Raw genomic sequence first — 21,846 nt, forward strand, 5'->3', positions numbered from 1 at the left:
ACAAAAAATAGTTGCCAAGGCAATATTTATAATTGTATTTTAGTTAAGCTTGAAATACTAAAACAGAAAAAACAACAACAACAACAATAATAATAATAATAATAATAATAATAATAATAATAATAATAATAATAATAATAATAATGGAAAACAAAAAAAAATTACTAAAACTTTAACCAAAATTAAATAAAATTTGAAAAATAAAGAAATAAAGAAAATGGAAAAACAAATTTGAAATATGAATAGAAACAATAATACGATTAAACAAAACAACAATAATCTTTTTTTTTTTTTTTGTCGATGAGATACTAATATTGCGATTTATTAATATAGTGAGTCAGTTTTTATATTTTCTGTTTTCATCTTAAATTTATTACATTTTTATGTACATGTATATATGCTTTTTAAGAATTTATATAAAAATATATTTTTTATTATTGTATTTTTTATGTCTGAAATAAAAAAAATGGCTGAAGAGTTTTGTACGTTTGATATACAAATATTTTAATATATTACATTTAATACATTTTAAGGTAAATATTTAATACATCTGTAGATTTTTGAGTTATGTTTATTTTAATTAATAATGTAGCAAAAAATATTTTACTTTTAGTTAAAAAATACGCTACTTAAAAATATTTTGTTTCATACAAAAATTTCTCCGTTCATACATTTCACAAGGAGAACATGAAATGAAGGGTCTTTCATCCTGATGCAGGTGAAAGTGCCTTTTTAGAAATCGATCAGCTATTAAAAGTGATCCAGGCAGGTGTTTCCAACACATCACCAGACTGACCACATCCGACTGCAGATCTGCATCGCTTGCATTCTTCAGATGAGACTCTCTCACCACAGAAAGTGCTTAACAACACATAGACATGATGTGTGCATTAATGCATGTCCTCACAGTTACCTGACGCCGCTGTGGAGGTGGATCTCGAGTGCACGACGTCCCTCTCTTGGCAGTTGCATATTAATTGTCTTCCCAGGTTTATTTCTCATCTCTGTTCTCCCAGGGCCAGACGCAGAGCCTGAGGCGACTGTTTAGACAAGTGTATGCTGTGTAAGTAGTCACAACCCGCTAAATAATTCAACATCCAGCTTTCATATTCAGAAAAGCATTACAGCTCTATGATGTTGCTGGTTTAGGAAAGTAAATGTTGACAAATGTTGTTGTGTTCTGGTCATTTTGACTTGGAGAGGACCTTGAAAATGCCAGTTAATGCTATGTTCACACAGTCTGTACTTTTTTAGGATTTGCCCCCAACCTTGTTGTGCTGTTCTGCATCCAAAAACTGCTTATGAATTATTTGGTGATAATAGAGAATAATGTGAATATTTACAAGGCCTGTTTTGACTGGAAACACCAGGATAGGTGTTAAGTTTGTTGTCATTGTGGTCTTAATCCACCATTGAAGATCTGTGTTTTGGTCTGGGACTAAATCTGCTTAATCTGCATGCAGGAAAGCAGCTTTTACCGTATAAATCTATATGCATTGTTCAAATTCTCCTTCTTTTGAAGGATTTCCTTTGGGTTTGATGAGCTCTCATAAAACAGGCTTTCTCAATCACTTAACAAACGCTTAAAAATAAGTTTTCGTTATTCCCATTCGCAGGTAACAAACATTTTTTTTCGATGTTCCCAAAAAGTTATGAAAACGTTGCATCCAAAAAAATAAAAAAAGTTTTTAAAACGTGATTTAAATCTTGATTATATGATCATTAACTGTACATTCTGTAATTATTTTGCAGATATTATGGGAACGTTACTTTTGCATATTCTCTGAACGCTCTGAAACAAGTAGCTAATATTTAAAAAACATTCAACTAGAAAGAAAAAAAATTCATGAACGATGCATAAATTGTGTTTTTGTGCAAGTGTTTTGAGAACATCATTAAAGAGCAGAGAACTTTGAATAAACATTCTATTAAAGTAACTGAAAGAACGTTTGTTCAGAACGTTGATAGAATGTTTTGAGAACGTTCCCTGTTACCAGTTTAATGGTTCATGTCCATGTCAGCTTCTTTGGAGTATAATATGATCTTCACACTAAGAAAAAGAAAAGCATTGCTTTTAATGGCATTGCTCATTTTCTCACACAAAGAGCTTTTGACGGAATGTACGCTGCAGATGAAGAATGTGCCCCACCTCAGCAGTATGTGGGACACCGCCTTAAAACCAAACATTCACACAACACACACTCCACGCATGCTTGGCATTCCTGTCACACACTGACATCTCACTGAAGGATCAGCTCTTACTGACAGGATATGATTCACTGCTGTCTGAAGGTAAAACACTCCACTGTAGACACCCGCATCTAGACGACAGACATCTCAGTTTCGGTGAATTTGGTGCACGAGGATGCCTGCTATTATAAATTCCTAAAAGTTTTTATTTTGAACACACAAAGAGACTTTGTGGTAATCAGGCTGTGCTGCAGAAATGACAACATTTGCATTCTTGGGTCAATTACTATAGCTCATGTGAAAAAGAAGTGTATTGAATGTGTAGTAAAAAACCTGTACTATAATTAAATGTGAATGAAATAGAAGGCCAGTGAAGTCTGTTTAAATAGAGATGCATTCATGGCTGTAAAATGTTTTAATAATCTTTTGTCATGCCTTTAAAAAGGAGATTTATTTGAATGTGTACTAACATACATACTTCGTCATTACAATTATATTTAAATGCATGATATACACATTTTGAATTGACATATAGTCACAGTTTGCCATAAATGGTTATAGCACTTTTGACAGTGCACTTATTTCAAAGACAGTAGAAGAAGTAACTATGATTTAAAAATGTCTATTTAAGGGGATCTAAATGCATGAAAGTTCAGCTTATTGCATTTAATATTAATTTAAACTGTAATACATGTTTGTTTAATTGTTAATAGCATGCACTTGTGTTTCTGAAAACAATGCATTTAGTTTGCACGTAAGTACAAGCTATTAAAATGTATTAAAAAGTTTTCTTTTTTTTAAAGTATGCTGAAGTGTATTTTTTGTCAGCAGAAAAGAGTATTTTCCCCCTGATGTTGTCAATGTTGCAGACGCAGTACTGATGAAGTGTACGTGAAGATCTGCTCGTGTTTAACGCTCCAGGAGTCTGCAGCGAGTGAGTCTGACGCCTCGGCTACTGTCTGAGACGCCATCCTGAATAATTCATTACAGTACTGGGATAAACTGCGAGGTGAACTGGCTAATCTGGCTCTCTGAAGCAGGTGTATGTCTCTCTGGGTCGGCATGACTGCTAATGTGTCCAAATGACCGTTTGACCGCTGCTCTATGATTAGCACTTGTATATACCTTTTGTGCATGTGCCAAAGTTGATTCTTTCATTATTCCTATTTATTTATGTAAGAACAACTAAATGTCGTATACGAGCCACAGAAAATTGCATGCATAAAATAAACAAACTAATACTATTCTGACTACTACTGGTGTAGTCATATGTAAAGCATGCAATTAAAGAAATTGCATTAATTATTTACAGAGCAATACAATGTATAATCTTTGTATCTAATCATGCTTTAATAAAACTATTCTAATTAATTTCAAACTTGAACCCGTCGGGTACATTCAGTCTGTTTTGGCAGCTGACCTGCAGGAGCACACAGTAACCCGAACCTACACTCTTTAAATCCTGGTCTGAAGTCATCAATGAGGCCTGTCAATCATTAATCCACGGGCATTTAGAGCCATTAATCGGGGTTGAATTGGGGAATGGTACAGACAGAGTACTGCAAAGAGACCTGTAGACAGAGAGAACAGTGCTAGGTCACCAGGTTCAACTTGGCAGCATGAGAGTTTAGCAGGAGAAAGCCCAGTACTTGGCTTCACAAAACTGGCAATAAAACACTTCCAGAAATTGGCCTCTGAAGTGTGTTTTCATGTTCTGAGCTCTAAAACACGGTCAGATTCACCCCTTTGTGCATCATAAATCATGTCAGGAGCTTGTCCAGGTCACATTTCACCTAAGACAACAAGAAATCATATTGTGCACGAATAAAATGATGGGACTTTAGAGATGTTTTCACTGCAGCATTATTTTCATTTTTATTCAAATGCATTTAATGAATGTTTTACTTTTAAAGGAATAGTTAAAAAAAGAATAGTGGTAGCAGAAAATTCACTCACCCTCAGGTCATCCAAGATGGAGATGAGTTTGTGTCTTCATCAGATTTGGAGAAATGTAGCATTGCATCATTTCCTCACCAGTGGATCTCTCTTCAGTGAATGGGTGCCGTCAGAATGAGAGTCCAAACATCTGATAAAAACATCACGATAATCCACAGCACTCCAGCCCATCAGTTAACATCTTTAAAAGACAAAATCTGTTTGTTTGTAACAAACAAATCCATCATTAAGATGTTTTTAACTTCATACCATCGCTTCTGTCCAAAATACCAGCCCATAATCCCTTCCTCCAGTGAAAAAATGAATCCCCAGTCAAAATCGACGCACATATTGGTTTCGAGCTGTTCTGAACTGTTTACGCTTGTAAATAAACAATATAATGGATAGAGGACTCATATCTTAACCGGAAACAATGGTTTACAGTTAAAATGTGATAAAGGATTCGTTTCCTACGAACACACAGCTCTTTGCTTCTTCTTTTTTTCTACTTCTAAGCATTTTGTGGCCTGAATCACCGACTGCCTCAGGATCTGCTGTGAAAGGTAATGGTCTTCTGGCCAAATACAGCATAACATTACTTTGCAATAATCCAAATGCATTAACAGCTTATTTTCCGTTTTTTGTCTCTAATAAACTGTGAAATAATCATATAAGTTGCACTTATGAGTGATCCAAGGTCTTAGATGTCAATGCATTTGCTAAACTCCAGTGCATCTCTAAACTCAAGAGCACAATGCTCTTCTCCACATGACAGCAGCGTCCCAATCAGTGATCTGACAACCGACCGAAACAAACACAGCCATCTGCCCACCGACCGTCCTTATCAAGTATCCTTGCCCTGTCATCCACAGCATTCCCACACCCTTCCTTCAGGACACAGCCTCATGCTTTAATCACACACACACACTCACATATCCACACTAACGCTCACTTCTCTGTAATTAAGAAGGAGGTGTGTGTTACTGCTCTTCTTTAGCCTGATTTGAGAAACTCTCAAAAGCAGCGTCTCTCAGCACTTGCTGCTCAAACTGTGGAAACTAAAGACGACAGTGAGCTGGTGAAAGAAAGTGACTATGTTTTCTGTAAGAAAAGCTTGACTGCACTTTACAAACAAGACAGCTTGCATCAAGCTTGCATTCAACATTGGGAATCAGTAATACTTGCTCACTTACATTACAATAAATAAATAAATAAATAATACTTGCTTACATGCATTACAAAAAATAAAATAACTAAATAAAAATCCTTGCTTACATGCATTACAAAAATAAAATAAATAAAAAATGCATGCATTAAAAATAAACAAACCAATAAATAAATCATCCTGCTTACTTGCATTGCAAAACAAACAAATAGTTATTGCTTACAAACATTACAACATAAATAAATAAATAAATAAATAAATAAATAAGAAATCCTTTCATACATGCATTACAAAATTAATGAATGACAGGTTTCAAAATGTTTTCCTATATATTTATTCATTTGAATGTGTGTGTGTGTGTGTGTGTGTGTGCGTGTGTACATAGAATTCTCAATACATTTTCATCCCAAATTCAAACCAAAATGAAATACATTTTCTTTTGTAAGCTTATTTGGAATATTTTCTTATTTTTAGGACCATTAAATATTTTTGCACCGTGACATTATTTAATTTACTGAATTTATACTCTTCGGGATTTCATGTTTGACAGGAATGTTCTCAAGTGCCTGGGCAGGTGATGACGAATCGGCGTCCTGGAATTGCTTATAGGTATTTTCCAGGAGAAATCTTAATTATTATTAAACCATGGAGACATCACTGATCAGTACAAATCTCAAAAGCAGATCAAAATGACATGCAATGGCCCTGTTACTCTTTTCAGATTCGTTGAGAAAAGGCCTCATCAGTTCATGGATCTCAGTGTGACTCAGTGTGAGATTTTGCAGGGTCCTACTCAGTGTAATGCTTACATTGTGTTCCTTTGAAGTCGTTAGCAAAAGGTCATTCCTGACTGCTTTTATATCTAGTCCTGTAGATTTCTCACTGGCTGTTCAATCAGACACTGTGTAATACACACTACTAATAAACTGATTAGCAATAGTGCAAATAAAGTCACCCTCAGGCCGTCCAAGATGAGTTTGTGTCTTCATGGGAACACATTTGCATTGCATCACTTGCTCACTAATGTATCCTCTGCAGTGAATGGGTGCCGTCAGAATGAGAGTCCAAACAGCTGATATAAACATCACAATAATCCACAAGTATGGGCAAAATGTATTCGCAAATTAGGATTAAATGAATCAAAAGTAATATTAAATAAACAAGTATTTGAGAAAAATAATTTAAAGATATTAAAAAAAAATAGCTACTGAGATTAGCTGATAAACTGTTCGGTATTGAGTCATTTTTGTTCAATGGTTGTAAAGAAAAGAAAAATACTTTGTACAATATATATTTGTAAAACAGTATATCCAGTAGAATCTCTCGTTATCTCTAGTTTGTTTATTTAAGATCACAGTGCATGTTAATTAACAGTACTGTAAACATGCCAGTATTAGCCCGCTGGCTAATTCTCAACTCCTCTGACCAGACATTAACCCAACCATAAAAACATTAAGATCAACAAACATCAGTGCACAAACAAAAGAAGAAAATGTAAAAATTACACTAATTTCTTCACATTTTCTTATTTCAATTGGTCAAATATTCCCCAATCAAGATCTTACACAACACATAACTGACTATAGGAACAACACCTGAGTGGCATGTAAGCCTCAACCACTGAAAATGCAGAGTAAAACAAGGAAAGCACTCATTAACACGTTTAGAAAAATAAAAGGTGTCTATCTCTTTGTGTATCTAGCCTTTCTATCTCTCTCGTTCGCTCTTTACCACACAGTCAGGGTGATGCAGAACGACACGCTGGTAAATCTGTCTCAGAGTCCACAGAATAAACAGACTGCTGTAGGTCTGGGATCAGATAAAGGGCACGGCTCATGGGAGCGAGACGTAATGAGGAATCTTGCTCTGGAATGCAGAGAAGACACAGGAGATCACATTTCACGACCCACAGGATTCACGTTCACGAGTTCTCCTGCTGTTCAGGAATAAAAGTATCTATCCTGCTAGTTCCTGAACACTGAATAGACACTGACGTGTAAGTGTGGGCGATCATATGTTAATGTTTCTGGTTTGGCAGTACAGAAACATACGAGAAACCACAGAGAACCCTCGCAACCACACATCAACACCTCGGCTAACAACCCCAGAATCACGGGGGCAAATTTAGTTTACTAGTCCTTATAATCCGATTTCTTTTAGTCAGGGAAAATAACAAAGATCTTACTTAGCTGGACATTTAAGTACACCAACAGAAAAATAAAAAATAAAATAAGGAACTTATTCATTTGGCTTGGATTTTAATGTCTATTTTTGGTGATGACTCAACTGACGTCATATTGCTCAGAAGTTTCACTTCTTTTTGTCATAATTAGAGCATCCCATGACAACAAGTCCAAACTAAACCCACCACACAATATATATAATTATAAGTTATTTATTTCAGTTGAATTGAATTGGATTTCACTTACTGTACACCACACACACACACACACACACAGGTATTCCCATCATTCTGGGAACTCTACATATATTTAATGCTTTTTATACTGCACAAACTGTATTGTGGACACACACACACACACACACACACACACACACACACACGTCACACACACACGCGCACGCACGCACGCACACACGCACACACACACATGCACACGCACACACACGCACGCACACACACACACACGCACGCACGTACACTCACACACACACACACACACACACACACACACACACACACACACACACACACACACACACACACACACACACACACACACAGATATAAACATATATAACTAAAATCCCATAAAGCACTGTAAGTCAAAATCAAATAAAAGTGATGGTACAAAAAAAACCAACTGATTTACAGTCATTAATTAAGAATATAGAAACATTATACAATTATGCCCAAAAAAAGCTATTTTGAGTGAAAAAAGTAATAGAGAAAGACACACAGAGAGAAATAAACAATTATTTGTTCAGCTGATGTTTTGTCGACAATGAATTAATTAGACAACTTCATGGCTTTTTGTGATTAATGGAAAATCATTTTTAAATGTAATGTTGTGAATTTGAACTATGCGATAGGATTTAAAAAGAGAGCACTCTCTATCTCTATAGTATATGTTTGAGCTGTGCATGACCAAGAAATGTTATTCAAATCCAAAATGTGGAAATGCTTAGACAATTTCCAATGGAAAATACCATTTTAAAATTCCCTGATATATAACATGACAATATGGGAAACATACTAAAGCAACCAAAGCTGCTGAGAAAGTCTGGGGTACTTTTTGCAGGTATCCCCCCCCCCACTGTTCTTTTTAGGGATTTAACCTGATAACTGTCACTCACGTTTTTGAAGATAGACATGAATGTGCATGAACCTACATTTTTATATTTCATGACTGAAAACATTTTGTAACATGATTTTGATGTGCCATTTACATGGTAATGCAATGTCTGATTTTAAAATGTGTTTTAAAGGATGAATTTTGAGATTTTATGTTTTCAAGTGATATATAACTTCTGATGATTTCTAAAATGTAATAGAGAAAAAGGCAACGAGGAAGTCTTTTCTTTAAACAAAGGTCAAAGCTCCTTTTGTAATGTAGATTTCTGAGGGTGCACTCTTGTCATAAATTGATCTATTACTTTTCCTACATAATTTTTAACAAAAAATATTGGTATAATATATATTTGGGAGTCTTAGACCTTTCCAACGATATATAGTTTGTCAAGATTAGATTAGATTTGATTGTAATATAGTATAGTCAACGTTGGCGTCCCGTATACGGGACAGGGTGACATTTAACAGGTTAAAATCATTAACAGTTCTGTCAGGAACTAAAACTATGAATCATAACGTACTTGATTTGAAGCTAAAAACGTATGAAAATGCATTAAAAAAGGTATAAGACTCTTGCACTTAAATTATGAATGAATGCAGCATGATTCCATAAAGTATTGTTCGAGACAATCAAATAAAAATGAAATAGAACAATCGATTTAAAATCATTAAATAAGAATAAGTATTTTTGGTTTTGCACACTTTCAAGCTAAGCAAATATCATTACTGTCAAACCTCAGAGCTCATGGCAGGTCTGAAATATTTAATAGTATTAATAAAAATATTTTTGCAGAAAACAATTTCGATTTTTACGTCTGAAACCTGCCTATTGAACTCTACTTCCATGTAACAAACACAAATAGAGTTATTTTTGTTAAAGTGAAACTCGAGCAGTGAAATTTTCCCTACGGTCATTTCCCGTCACATGAATCTAACTGTGTCACAGATTCTTAAATCAGCTGTGTCACTGACATTGTTTTATTGTCCAAAAAAGTTGCTGCTGTTTTCTAAACATCCTGGGGGTGTGGCCTACGGAGTGGGCTGACCAATGAGCTCGTACTATCACAAAGGTCACAGAGCTGATGGACAAGAGAGAAAAAAACAAGCTGAAGAATGAGAGCTCTGCAAAAAGCCATGACAACACAAAGCACAGGTCAGCAGAATGAAGGTCCTCAGAAACACATGCATTCACTGAACCATTACACTTAACACCTTCCTGCATTCGCTCCAAAATAAAGGGTGACTGGGATATGGTGTGCATACATGAACAGGAAGGAAATCACAAACAGTGACAGCAAATGAAGATCAAACGGAGATTTGCACTTCTCCTAAGAAAAACGCCCTAGTAATATCACATCTCAACAAAGATCTCAAACTGTGATCAGATTTGCCAAAGATAGCAAAGTCTGCAATCAAAAGTCATTTTTCATTCAAAATTTTCCACTACCAACTCATATTCGAAGTTATTTTACATCGATACTGTATGACAACAGTTATATCATCCAGGCTAATTTTGGTAGTTTTTAAAAATAATAAAAGCTGAGTTATTAGCAACTAATAAAATGCATTGAATCTTACATTTAGACGTGCTTTCATTTTTGTGATTTTTTTAGATTTCCTCTGTGCTTTCTCACTTATTAAAAATGAATTAAATGAAAAACTTTTAAAAACATGTTTTTTTTTCTGCATTTAAGGCCTTGGAGCATGTTTCTCCCATGCTATAAAAAAGGTAATTGCAATATTTTCTTGCAATTCTGAACTTTTTCTTGAAGTTTTCAGATAAACAGTCATAGATACAAAGTCAGATTTCTGACTTTCACAAAAAGGTTATATCTTTTTAACTGAATTCTGTTTACATCTTACAATAGTTTTTTTGTTTCTGTCACAGATTAAAAAAATAAAAAAGTTAGTGCAACTTCTTTTCAGTTTATACCTCAATTATAACTTTTCTAGTTTTTATATCTCATAATTCATCCTTTTTAAATAAAGATTTTGAGATATAAAGTGAAAAATTCTAATTCTAATGTCAGGATTGTGTGATAGAGACACATAATTGCGCAATATAAATGTGCAATTCTGAGAAAAAAGATTGCAACAAATAAATATCTTTTTCTCACAATTCTCTTTACACTGAAGTCTGAGTTTGCATCTCGCAATTGTTTTTAGTTTTTGCCACAGAATAAATAATTTCATAAAAGTAACTGTGACTTTTTTTCTCACAATTGCGAGTTTAAATCTCAGAATACAGACTTTTCTTTTTAAGATTGCAGGTTTATATCTCACAGTTCAGAATTTATAACTTGCATTTCTGACTTTTAATATTTTAGAGTTGTTTTATTTTTTTATTTTTATTTTTTTTTTATCCCGTGGAAGAAATGGGTTTCCATATTAAACTCTACCCACCTGAACTTGTTGTTACACCAAACACTGGGCCAGGTTTTGTATTAGTATTATTAAAGATGGTCCATTAGTATATGAATGGATGAACCTTCTCTTACAATTCACAATTGATTAAATAAAAAATGTTTTTGTTAGATGTCCTGTTTCACTCAGAAGTATGAACAATTTCTTGTTGAACTTACAGCAAATGAATGTCTTTTTTTGTAATAAATGGCTGTATGTGTTTTTCTATGATAAATGACTGTGTCACGAGGCTCCATCTGGAAGCTGGTATCAGGGCAGAGGAACCACGGCAGGACGGAAACAAAAAAACACAAGGTGACCTGAACAGGCCCTTCCCACGCCTGGATGACATTATGTTTAATTCTGTGATTACTGCACATTCAAGAAAAACATGCATGAAAAAGCAAGAGCTAGAGACGAGGAGCTGCTCTGAACTGGTCTGATGCATATCAAATCAGTATAATAGAAGTTTTGCACAATGTGCATCAGACAGGTTTGTGGGAGTGCCGTCTGAGACTAATTGCAAGGCAATTAAGACAATGATCACATGGAAACTTGGAAAGGGACAGATATGCATTGAAAAATTTTAATTCCAGGTATATAACACACCTAATTATATGACTATAGCTTTAGTCATCGTTTTCCCTTCTCGTTCTCTCTGTCGTCTAGATTAAGGGGATTCACTGGCTCATGGCTTTTAACAGCAGGCTTTGGTCCAACCCTTCTTCACGGGGCGCTCCGACATGCGTGATGCTTCCTGTATCCTGAAGCTGAACAGGAAGCATCACTCACACCAACATCTGGCTGGACTCCAAACTACAGGCCTGCAGAAATGTTGTGAAAGCAGCATTTGAATCTCTGTTTGCATAGATAATTATATCACTTATAGAGTTTCAAATTGTTCACTGGTGTTCTTAATAAAAAAGTGATTTAATGCCAAATAATGTCATATATTATTAATGCAAAAAAATTTTAATTGCTTTTTAATCTACAATTCAATGTAATTTGTTGGGCATGAATAAAGGCTTTTTATTATTATTATTATTATTTAATATGTTATACTTTAAATAGTTTACTTGGAGAGCTTGCATTACTTTATATTTATGTCCAAATGCACATTAAATACATTTCCTAGTATTTAGAAACATGCTTGCTCAATTTAGTGAAATATTTGGCTATATGATATTGATCAGTATTTTGAAATCATTCCCTTATTGCGACCCTCTTTGCCATATCAATTTGTCTGTATTGTTTTAAATTTAGCTGAAAAGCCTATAGACTAGTCATAACTTGTGACAACTTATACCCCAGATACAGTGACAATATGCCACACTAATGGTCAGAATGCATAGTCAATAAGAGAAACATATTCAAAAGTTTATTTTTTGTGTAGTTACGTTTTTAAGGTTTGTGTATGTCAATCACAATAACATTTAGAGTAAAAAAAAAAAAAAAAGTGACAACTTGCCCCCATCTCCTCTATTTGGCTCATTAGCGAAATGAGCAGGTACACACTGTACATTTGATGTCTTGTCTAAAAAAAATGTAAAAAACAATGTCTGCAGTAATAATTCAACCTCTTAATAAGCCAAGAACATTTGTTAGTCTATTATATTTTATTTTTCACCATATACTGCATGATTAAAAACACTGAAACATGTATGGCAGACTCTCACACGTTGCTTTAGATGCACAGTGTTATTAGTGTGTGTTGCAGACTGTTAGCAGAGTGTGTGTGTGCACCGGAGGGCGGCTGCTCTGCTCCACTGCAGCTCCACCGCCCACTACACTCCAGTCCCCGCGTTTGGACGTCGACAGCAGCGCTCGGTGTTGGTTTTCTCCGCGTTTCAGGTCTGACAGAAGTGACATCCGCATCTAAATTTACCGATAATCTTAATGGGCAAGGTGTGGAGGCAGATGTACCCCCAATACACCTACTATTACCCCCCTTACCTGCAAGCCAAGGTATGAAAATCAGTTTCACCTCATGTTTGATATCGCTTTTGTGGCTCCGACTGCTGTGCGTCATGTTTTATTGGAGACTGTGGGCTATTTTAAAGTATCGGTCGATACTGTAGTCAGTAAGTTTAAAGCGTGCGTACTTTCGGGCGGACATTTTTAATCGTTTTTTAATCAGATATAAGCTAATCGTCGCTGCAGGGCTGGTTGAAACTCTTTGTGGCCGTCGTTTTTGGCATTATTCAATGTTTTGCTGGTTGTGAATTCCTGTGACATGACGCGCTCGCGCTGAACTCTGGTCTAGTGCGCGATGTTGCGATCGATTCTCCTGTGAACTTGTTCATTTATAACACTGGTTTAGCCACTTTCGAACCATTATTGTGTCTTTTAGTTCAAAATAATCCGTTTAATTGTGAGAAGACCGGCTGTGTAGTTTGTTTACACAGTTGGTTGTTGACGGATGTAGTGTTTTAGTGGGTGGTCAATGACCGATATAACGCCTATAGGCTATATATATATATATATATATATATATATATATATATATATATATATATATATATATATATATATATATATATATATATATATAAGCAGGCTGAGTGATGTCTGACATACTGATATATTATAGATAGTGTTATAAAATGCTTTAATAAAAATAAATACAATTCTTAATATAAAATGTATTAAAACATATTCTTGTATTTACAAAAAAATTAATAATAATAATATATATATATATATATATATATTTTACAGTTTTTCCAGCAGGCTGGTTAATGGTTAACACAGGCTACTTATATATTAAAGGCTAGATACGACAAATTAAGCATGGCAAATTTTATAAACTGTGAGATAAAATGCTTAATATTAAATATATTGAATTAATATGACTTTTTAATATTAGTAAATCAATATTTTTAAACACAATAGTCACTCAAAATCTCTCTTTCTCTCTCTTAAATTAAAAACAAATCAAAACTGAAAATGTTTTCTTTCCATTGACAAGGCTGTTGTTAGATGTTATCGAAACTGAAACTTCTCTAGCTACTTCAGTCAAGTCATTGAGGCCCAGTCGCTGGCCGATAATCTTTTAAAGGTACAATTTGTAAGATATTTGCAGTAAAATATACAAAAACCACTAGGCTAGTGTTATATATTTTGTCCAGCTGATTACTAACAATATCTCTAATGTTTTCAACTACTTGTAAATCATGAGAAAAATTCCCAAATTCCCAAACAGTGACACGGGGCAGTGCAGTCGCATCTCAATGAGGTTAGTTCTCTTTCTTCTTAGTTTTGTGGCAGATTGCAACCATCCCTAAGGTGCATACCGCCATCTACTGTGTCGTAGTATGTAGCATGGATATGAATCTAATGACGTTAGTTACTCATTGTTACCACCTTTACTGACGTACAAACCACATGACAGCAGTGTCGTGGATTGACAAATGCGGAAGTAGCTTCGCGACATACTTCAACTAGAAAGAGATGCCGATCTCGCTTGTGTTTTACTCGACAGATGAGTTGTTTTGATTTGTATCTTTACAGAAAACGTATGCTATTATAACGATCAACAAGATTAGTATTATGAGGCATACACGCCAAACGCGGGGTATGTAATCTACTCGCGCAAATGGTTGAACTCATCATAAAATACATGATTTATGTTTCCGTCTGATTTGATGGCTGTCAGCGGTTGGGTAGAAGACAACAAATCCCATCATCCCATGCTCCTTCGTCATCAAACCAAGCGATTGTTATTGTTTTGATAGTGCGCCCTCTAGTGGCAAGTCCTACAACCTACAACCTTTAAATGGTGAAATATTAGCTGATTGGTTGGTCTTGATCTACTGTATTATTTTGGTGCTTTCTTTTTTTATTTAGTGCAATCAGCAAAATATTTTGACATATTTTATATTGACATATTTGACATATTTGACAGAAAACAATGCCTAGTTAGCTGTAATGTTTTCAAATATTATACTCAATTTGGAGTATATTTCCTCATGAACACCACCATCCATCAACATCTTTCATAAAAAGTTCTATTGGTCAACCTGTAATTTTAATATTTTTCCCCCCAAAAATGTTAATAAGCTAAAAAAGACATGCCGTTTTCACAGTGCTGGATTTAAGTCATGGTAAAAGGCTGTTTAAAAGAACAAGGTGAGAATCGGCATGAAAGATGGGGAGCAGAGAGGAAGTTTGCACTGTTTATCAGAGACATCCTCACAGATGATCAATACTGAGGAGTACATCCATTATACTGCCTGACTTTAGATATGATGCTAATTGCACATCACATTTATTGCAGTGGCTGAATATTTGATATAAATAGTTTATAGTTTGCTTTATTAAAATTGATGCAAATGAGGAAAGTTTGTCTGACTGTGAGTGTCAGATAAGTATCAGATCTTGAGTGTTTTTATGCTTTAATGTTCTTGTCTCCAGCAAGGCTTCATATTTCAGTATTATCAAAGTCAATGTGTCAACACATTTTAGTCTGATCATGTGTTTCTGACGGAAACATTGAAGCCCAGACATGAGTTTATTGATCAGGAATTTATTTGATAGTAAAAAGTGCATGTTAAGTTTAAATCTGTGAAAATAAAAGTATGATGGTTTAACATTTGAAAATTAATATTTCAATTCAATGGTCATAAATTTAAATTTAAAGTAATGCAAAAATGCTTAACTTTTTATTTTAAAGTGCAATTTTGCAATAGGAGATAATAATAATAATAAAATTAAAATGTTTTGTTAATTAATAATAATAATAATAATAATAACAATATTAAGTATAATTGTTGATTAATATTAATAATACTAATTGTGCAACCGTACAATGGAATATTTATTTTTAGTCGCATTTTAAATAACAATTTTTCAATTTTGATCAGAATTATTTTCCCCCCCAAATCATGCATCCATAGCATTAATGATGTCGTCCCATAATGACTTAGTTGCGTAGTAAATTACATTTTGATATACATTTAGTAAAGACAAACTTTATTTTTTTTTGTCTCCTTTAGAATAATATTGACTGATGAATCATGTACAACAAGACCAGGAGCTTGGGGAAGTATAAATAAGATCAAATTAGATTTTTTGTGTCTTTAGTTGTACCAGTTGGCTCAAATGGAGTGAGGCAAGATATGGGTTGCACATGAGAGGCCATGAAGCTTTGGATTGTTGTATAACATGTTGACTTTACAGAAGTGTCTTGAACCTCCAAACACTGCAGTATACTTACAGTTATACAGGCCCATAAACACTCCATCAACTCCACAATGAAGTGGACAGAATAAATAGCCCACGGTTCGAGTTCACACTATTTATCTTCCCTCATTTCTTATATTTGTAATTAGAATTTCATTTCTGATTCAGAAAGTTTCCAGTGTTTGCTATATTTAGGCACATGCCCTTGTAGGAGCTTGGAACAAGTTGAGATGCTTTTGTAAGATAAGCTTTGACAAGGAAGGGAGGAACGGGCTTTTTTTTTATTATTGCAGCAGCTTGATTTCTTTCAAGGCTGGAAGCCAACAGCTTTTGTCTTTATTTGAGAGGCGGAGAGGTAGAACACATTTATATGGCGCTCCACTCGACTGTTTACAGCATGATGCACAGTTTAAGCTATAAACAAATCTTATGCATTGAATTTGAACAGATCTGAATGTGATTAACTGTTTAATTGTAGTGTCAAATGGGTCTCACATAACCTGTTGAAAACATGCTTCTAATCATATTTCATTATGTTTGGCATATATAGAGCATATTTTATGAGCATTAAGGTTTTTGCATTATGACATTATTTTAACGCACATTTCTTGACAAATGTAACCGTGGACCGCAAAACCAGTTTTAAGTGTCATTTTTTAAAAATGCATATTTATACATCATGCAAAAGCTGAATTAATAAGCTTTCCATTGATGTATGGTTTATGAAGATCGGATGATATTAGGCCGAGATACAACTATTTGAAAATCTGGAATCTGAGGGTGCAAAATAATCAAATATTGAGAATTTAAAGACTTTAAAGTGGTCCAAATGAAGCTCTTAGCAAAGCATATTACTAATCAAAAATTAAGTTTTATTATATATATGGTAGAAAATTAACAAAATATCTTTACTTAATATCCTAATGATTTTTTTTGGCATAAAATAAAAAATGATAATTTTGACCCATACAATGTTTTTTTGGCTATTGCTACAAATATACCCCAGCGACTTAAGACTGCTTTTGTGCTCCAGGTAACAAATTTGCTGACTTTAATGGAGAGCACTATTTTTATAGCATGATTTGTGCTAATTTAAATAAAAAATAAAAAAGATTCAATTTCTTAAAACCTGTTGAAAACGTGCTCTCATTATATTTCACTCTATTGTATTTTTCTTATAAAAATTGAACATTTGAACATTATGTATTTAAATGATACATTATGCCATTATTTTTAAGCACATTTCTTGCCAAATTATGCTTACTATAATGCATAGCAGTCTTTTTAACTGCTTTTAATTTGTGCTGAATTAAATACATATGATTGTTTTACAGCCATTTAAATTAACTTAGACAAATGTTGTTGTTAAACTAATTTCAGTGAATAATAGTTAAGAATAGCATATGCAACTGCAAAAAAAAAGATTTAAAATTCAGGGTCAAAGGGTCAAAGTGTCAAAAACATCTTTACATCATATTTCACAGTATTATATTTTATTTTATAGAAAAACTAAGCATGTTTGAGGACTATTAAGGTTTTTGCATTATGATTTTTAAGCACATTTTTTACCACATTTTTTTTTACTGTAGTGCATAGCAGTATTTATTTTTAATTTATGCTGATTTAAATAAAAGTTATTGTGTAATAGCCATTTATTGACATTTTTAGATGGCATTAAATTCAATTTATTGTCATTGAACAAATGTCAGTATAGTACAAGTGGGTTTAGAAAACTGTATGCAAATGGAAGTGTAATCTGGTAAGTGTTGCAGAATAATAAATTGTGCAATAGTGCACAATCACTAGATCTATCTACAGTCTGTGCAAAACAGTTTTAGCAAGAGTATAAATGGAAGTGCAAATATTCAGTTGCATTGTGGCACTGATATATATGGGGGAATCTGTGCTTAATTGTGATGAAAATAATGTGCAACTAATATAAAGGGTAAAATAAGCTTAATAAGAATCCGGGTATTTTTTTTTTTTATTTGTATTTTTTTTTTTTTATATTGCAGTGTGCATTTTCTTAAGAATGCATGAAATTGGCCTAGGAATTCCGTAGCTATTTGAGAAGCAACCGAACTGTAACAAGTTATTCATGTTAAATTCCCAAGTCAAGGGAGACGTGCTGTTGCATTATCACCAGTGTTAAAAAAATGCATCGTCAATAATATGAATAACAATAAAAAATCAGCAGTTTTTGATCAGTGTAGGTGGGCTGGCCGTGTCAACATGAGCCTGTGATCGAGGGGTGGGTTTTAGCACATTAACTGCCATTGGACATTACACACAGAGCCTGCAAACCAAACAAAGCCATTGTGAAGGGCCTTTAAAAAGCCCTATACAATGTTTACAATGAAGTCTGAAGAGTTGCCTGGCAGCAGAATGTACACAATTAACCAGCGCCGCAGCCGCCTCATTATATGCGTGCCGAGCTGAAAGAATTCCAATTGTTCTCCTATGATAGTCATTCTGGGAACTTTTTGACATGAGGAAAATGAGGGACCGGCTCACAATACTACCCACCGCGGCGGTGAAGCGCTCTGCCAAGGGCCTGTCTCACAAACACAGACGGAGAGCTGGAAAAGCCCTTCAGCTTAACTGACAAGGTCAATGAGAGCCACACATACTCGTCTGGTATTAATAGACCTGCTTTGTTAGATTGTGTATACAGGCAATTCAGTAAATGTGTAAGTAAATATGTGCAGACCGAATGGGGTAAAAATAGGTTCGCTGTGGAAAGAAGCAATTTGAAGACTGTCGGATGACGCTAAATCTATCGGCTGGTAGAGATTCTGCTTTAGCGGAAGATGTTTTTGTGTTGGGTATCAGTGGACAGGATGATTTTACACCATTTACACCTGGGAATGACATGAGATAACGTGACGATGCAAAAAAATAAAAAAAATAAAAAGCATTGCAGCTTTCTTTATTATTGTAAAACTCAGTGCGATCACAGTGTGAATTTTGCTCAATATTTGTACATATATTAAGACATATTTAATTCATTTTAACCTTCTCATTATCCAAAAATAAAGCTATTTAGTTTTATATATTAAATATATTTTTTCCTACTTTTTTTAACAATGTGAAGAAGCTGTGGTTGCACAAATATCAATTTTTTTTTTGTTATGTTAAGTTCCAAATAAAAAGACAAAATAATCATATAAGAAGTATTTAATTCACCGTATTATCCGAGAATAAAGCTGATTAATATTAATGCATGTATGAATGTTTATATTTATTTTATTTACTTTGGATTCATCATTATGGTTTATGAAAGCATCACAACTGATGTCACATTGTCACTGTCTTTCCCTCAGAGCAATTTACGTATACTCATTTTCTGCAGATAATCAGTTTACATATGAATATTTCACTCGACGGTGGGATTATTAATGCTGCATCAGGTTTGGATGCAAAAAAAAAAAAGCCCTTCATAGTCATCTTTTTTGTCATTTTTCAATATTCACTCTGGAGAATTTCTCATGTGTTAAAATTACATGTGTGGGTTGCGGGAGCGAAGTGTTGTTTTGTGTCATGCAATTACACAAATCATATTACAGACGTGAATTTTAGAGGATCTAATTTTGCTGGATTTCTTTCAGAGCCCCAATCCAATTCCAATTTAGACAAAATCAAACACTTAAGATTGCATCCTAGCATGCACATCATCCATGTCTAAAGTGAATGCGACCAGCGTATTTGGATGAAACTAGATCATTCCTATTAAAATCTGAGAAGTTGTCTACATTGGTAAAGCTCGTCTCAGTGTTATGTGCAAAATAATTACACACATACATTCTGAGCATTCTGATCTTCTGGTCTATTCATTTTCTCAACTTATTTTTCACTACTCATTAAAATCGGCCAGTGAATTTAAATATATGAGAATAAAGTAAAATTGTCTTATTTTAATATTGAAAATTATTTCTCTCTCTCTCTATATATATATGCATTTATATTGATAACCTGCTCTCTCTCTCTCTCTCTCTCTATATATATATATATCATAAAAATGTCTGCTTCTTAAGTATGTGTACTGCACAGGATACTTCATCCCACAATACAACACCCTCAACTTCTACTTTCATTTCTAATGTAATGTGAATGAACTGGAAGTAAACAGATCTACGATTTTAACATCAATTTCCATGACTCAAGGTTTGCTTGGATTGCAAAAAGTGGAGTATTTTCGATAGAAAGCAATAACTAATAAAAATGTGTACCTTAAAGGGATAGTTTACCCCACAATTTGAATTAGAGTTGTTTTTATTTTTATTGGGTGAAATATAACTTTAGATGCAACTTAAGTCACTTTGGATAAAAGCATCTTCCAAATGCATAAATGTAAATTGATTTTCTATACAATAGAAGATTATCAAGATTATGCATCGTCATGAGCTCATAAGACGTACAGCTGTTTGAAACTTTTAGCATTGCATAATGCACTATTTTTAAAACGCAGTAGGCAGTAAAGAGTGCATACTGTGCAGTAAGTAGTAAGCTACAGTATAGTGTTGTATTCCCACCAGCCCTGCACACATCCAAACTCTCTCTGTTTCTCTTTCTCTCTCTCTCTCTCTCTCACTGACTGTCCGTGTGAAAGAGGCGTCTTCCTGTGCGACAGACACACACACACACACGCACACACACACATGTAAACACGCTGGTTTCGCAGTGACAAAACTCGAAGCTGTCACTGTTAACGACTACAATGTGGCCCCCGTCTAGAAGATGGGGCCCTCGATTCGAGCCAGGCGGCAGAGGCAGGAAGGTACGTATGCTGGCATTGTTTCGACGACGCACACATTGCAACGTTTTATTTATACAGAGCAGATGTACCGAGACTGAACGAGATAGGAAGTCACAGGCTGAAATGTTTCTCCATTACGGTGGAAGGCAGGGAGAATGTCGAGAATGTGGTCTGGGCAAGTTGCTCGCTTTAACGTGGCGCTTTAGACGTTGCATTGGAGTCCAAAAGCTTCTTGTTCAGCAGTCAAAGATGTTTGGAGGGTGCCTTAACTACAGTACAGAGATAGTCTGAGTATGCATGGATTTATACACATGCATGTGTGCTCACATGTTGGCAGGCTGGAGTGTGATATATAGTCGCTCTGATCGCCTGTGGGGGAGGCGAACGCTTTTCTCTTCATTTGTTTTCTCTGCACATTCAGCATAGACAGCTGTACCGTGTCAAGCAGGGCTACTTTAGGGCTGATTTGTGGGCTGCTTTCCTGCAGCTTCTTGAGATTTTACTAAACATCCTTGCTCTTGTAAACCAAGCGGTTCTTGACTGGTTTTGCTTCAGGACTCAGATGTTTATCTTAAAATGTCAACAACAATGTCCCCAAATAGGATTAATTCACATTTTGAATGGTATTGCAAAGGATGAATTGTATTGTACTTTACAAGTCCATCCTACCTTACATCCGGCACACTCAAGTAAAGCAAGAGACTGTATACTATATATATATATATATATATATATATATATATATATATATATATATATATATATATATATATAGCAAATCTCAGCTGCGTGATTGTTTATATCTATATCTGTAACTATTGTTTATATCTATATCTGTAACTATATTATCACTGTGGAATTAAAATATCTAATTGCAAAAAAAATCTATTTTTTTCTTTGCCA

General features: G+C 34.4%; 1 protein-coding gene across 2 annotated transcripts in view; it reads left to right on the forward strand.

Annotated features, from left to right (window-relative positions):
- Window positions 1-12,779: 12,779 nt before the first annotated feature.
- Window positions 12,780-21,846, forward strand: part of LOC128020278 (RNA-binding motif, single-stranded-interacting protein 1) — a 60,885-nt gene continuing 51,818 nt past the window's right edge. Inside the window, exon 1 of one of the 2 annotated variants that reach the window (XM_052607114.1) lies at window positions 12,780-12,971. In XM_052607114.1, coding sequence (XP_052463074.1) covers window positions 12,903-12,971 — 69 coding nt within the window. In that variant the 5' untranslated portion in view covers window positions 12,780-12,902. Of the gene's footprint in view, window positions 12,972-20,800; window positions 20,965-21,846 lie in introns of those variants that run through there. The other variant, XM_052607115.1, reaches the window with a different exon arrangement.

Source organism: Carassius gibelio, chromosome A9 (genome assembly GCF_023724105.1).
Source record: "Carassius gibelio isolate Cgi1373 ecotype wild population from Czech Republic chromosome A9, carGib1.2-hapl.c, whole genome shotgun sequence".
Classification (NCBI taxonomy): domain Eukaryota; kingdom Metazoa; phylum Chordata; class Actinopteri; order Cypriniformes; family Cyprinidae; genus Carassius; species Carassius gibelio.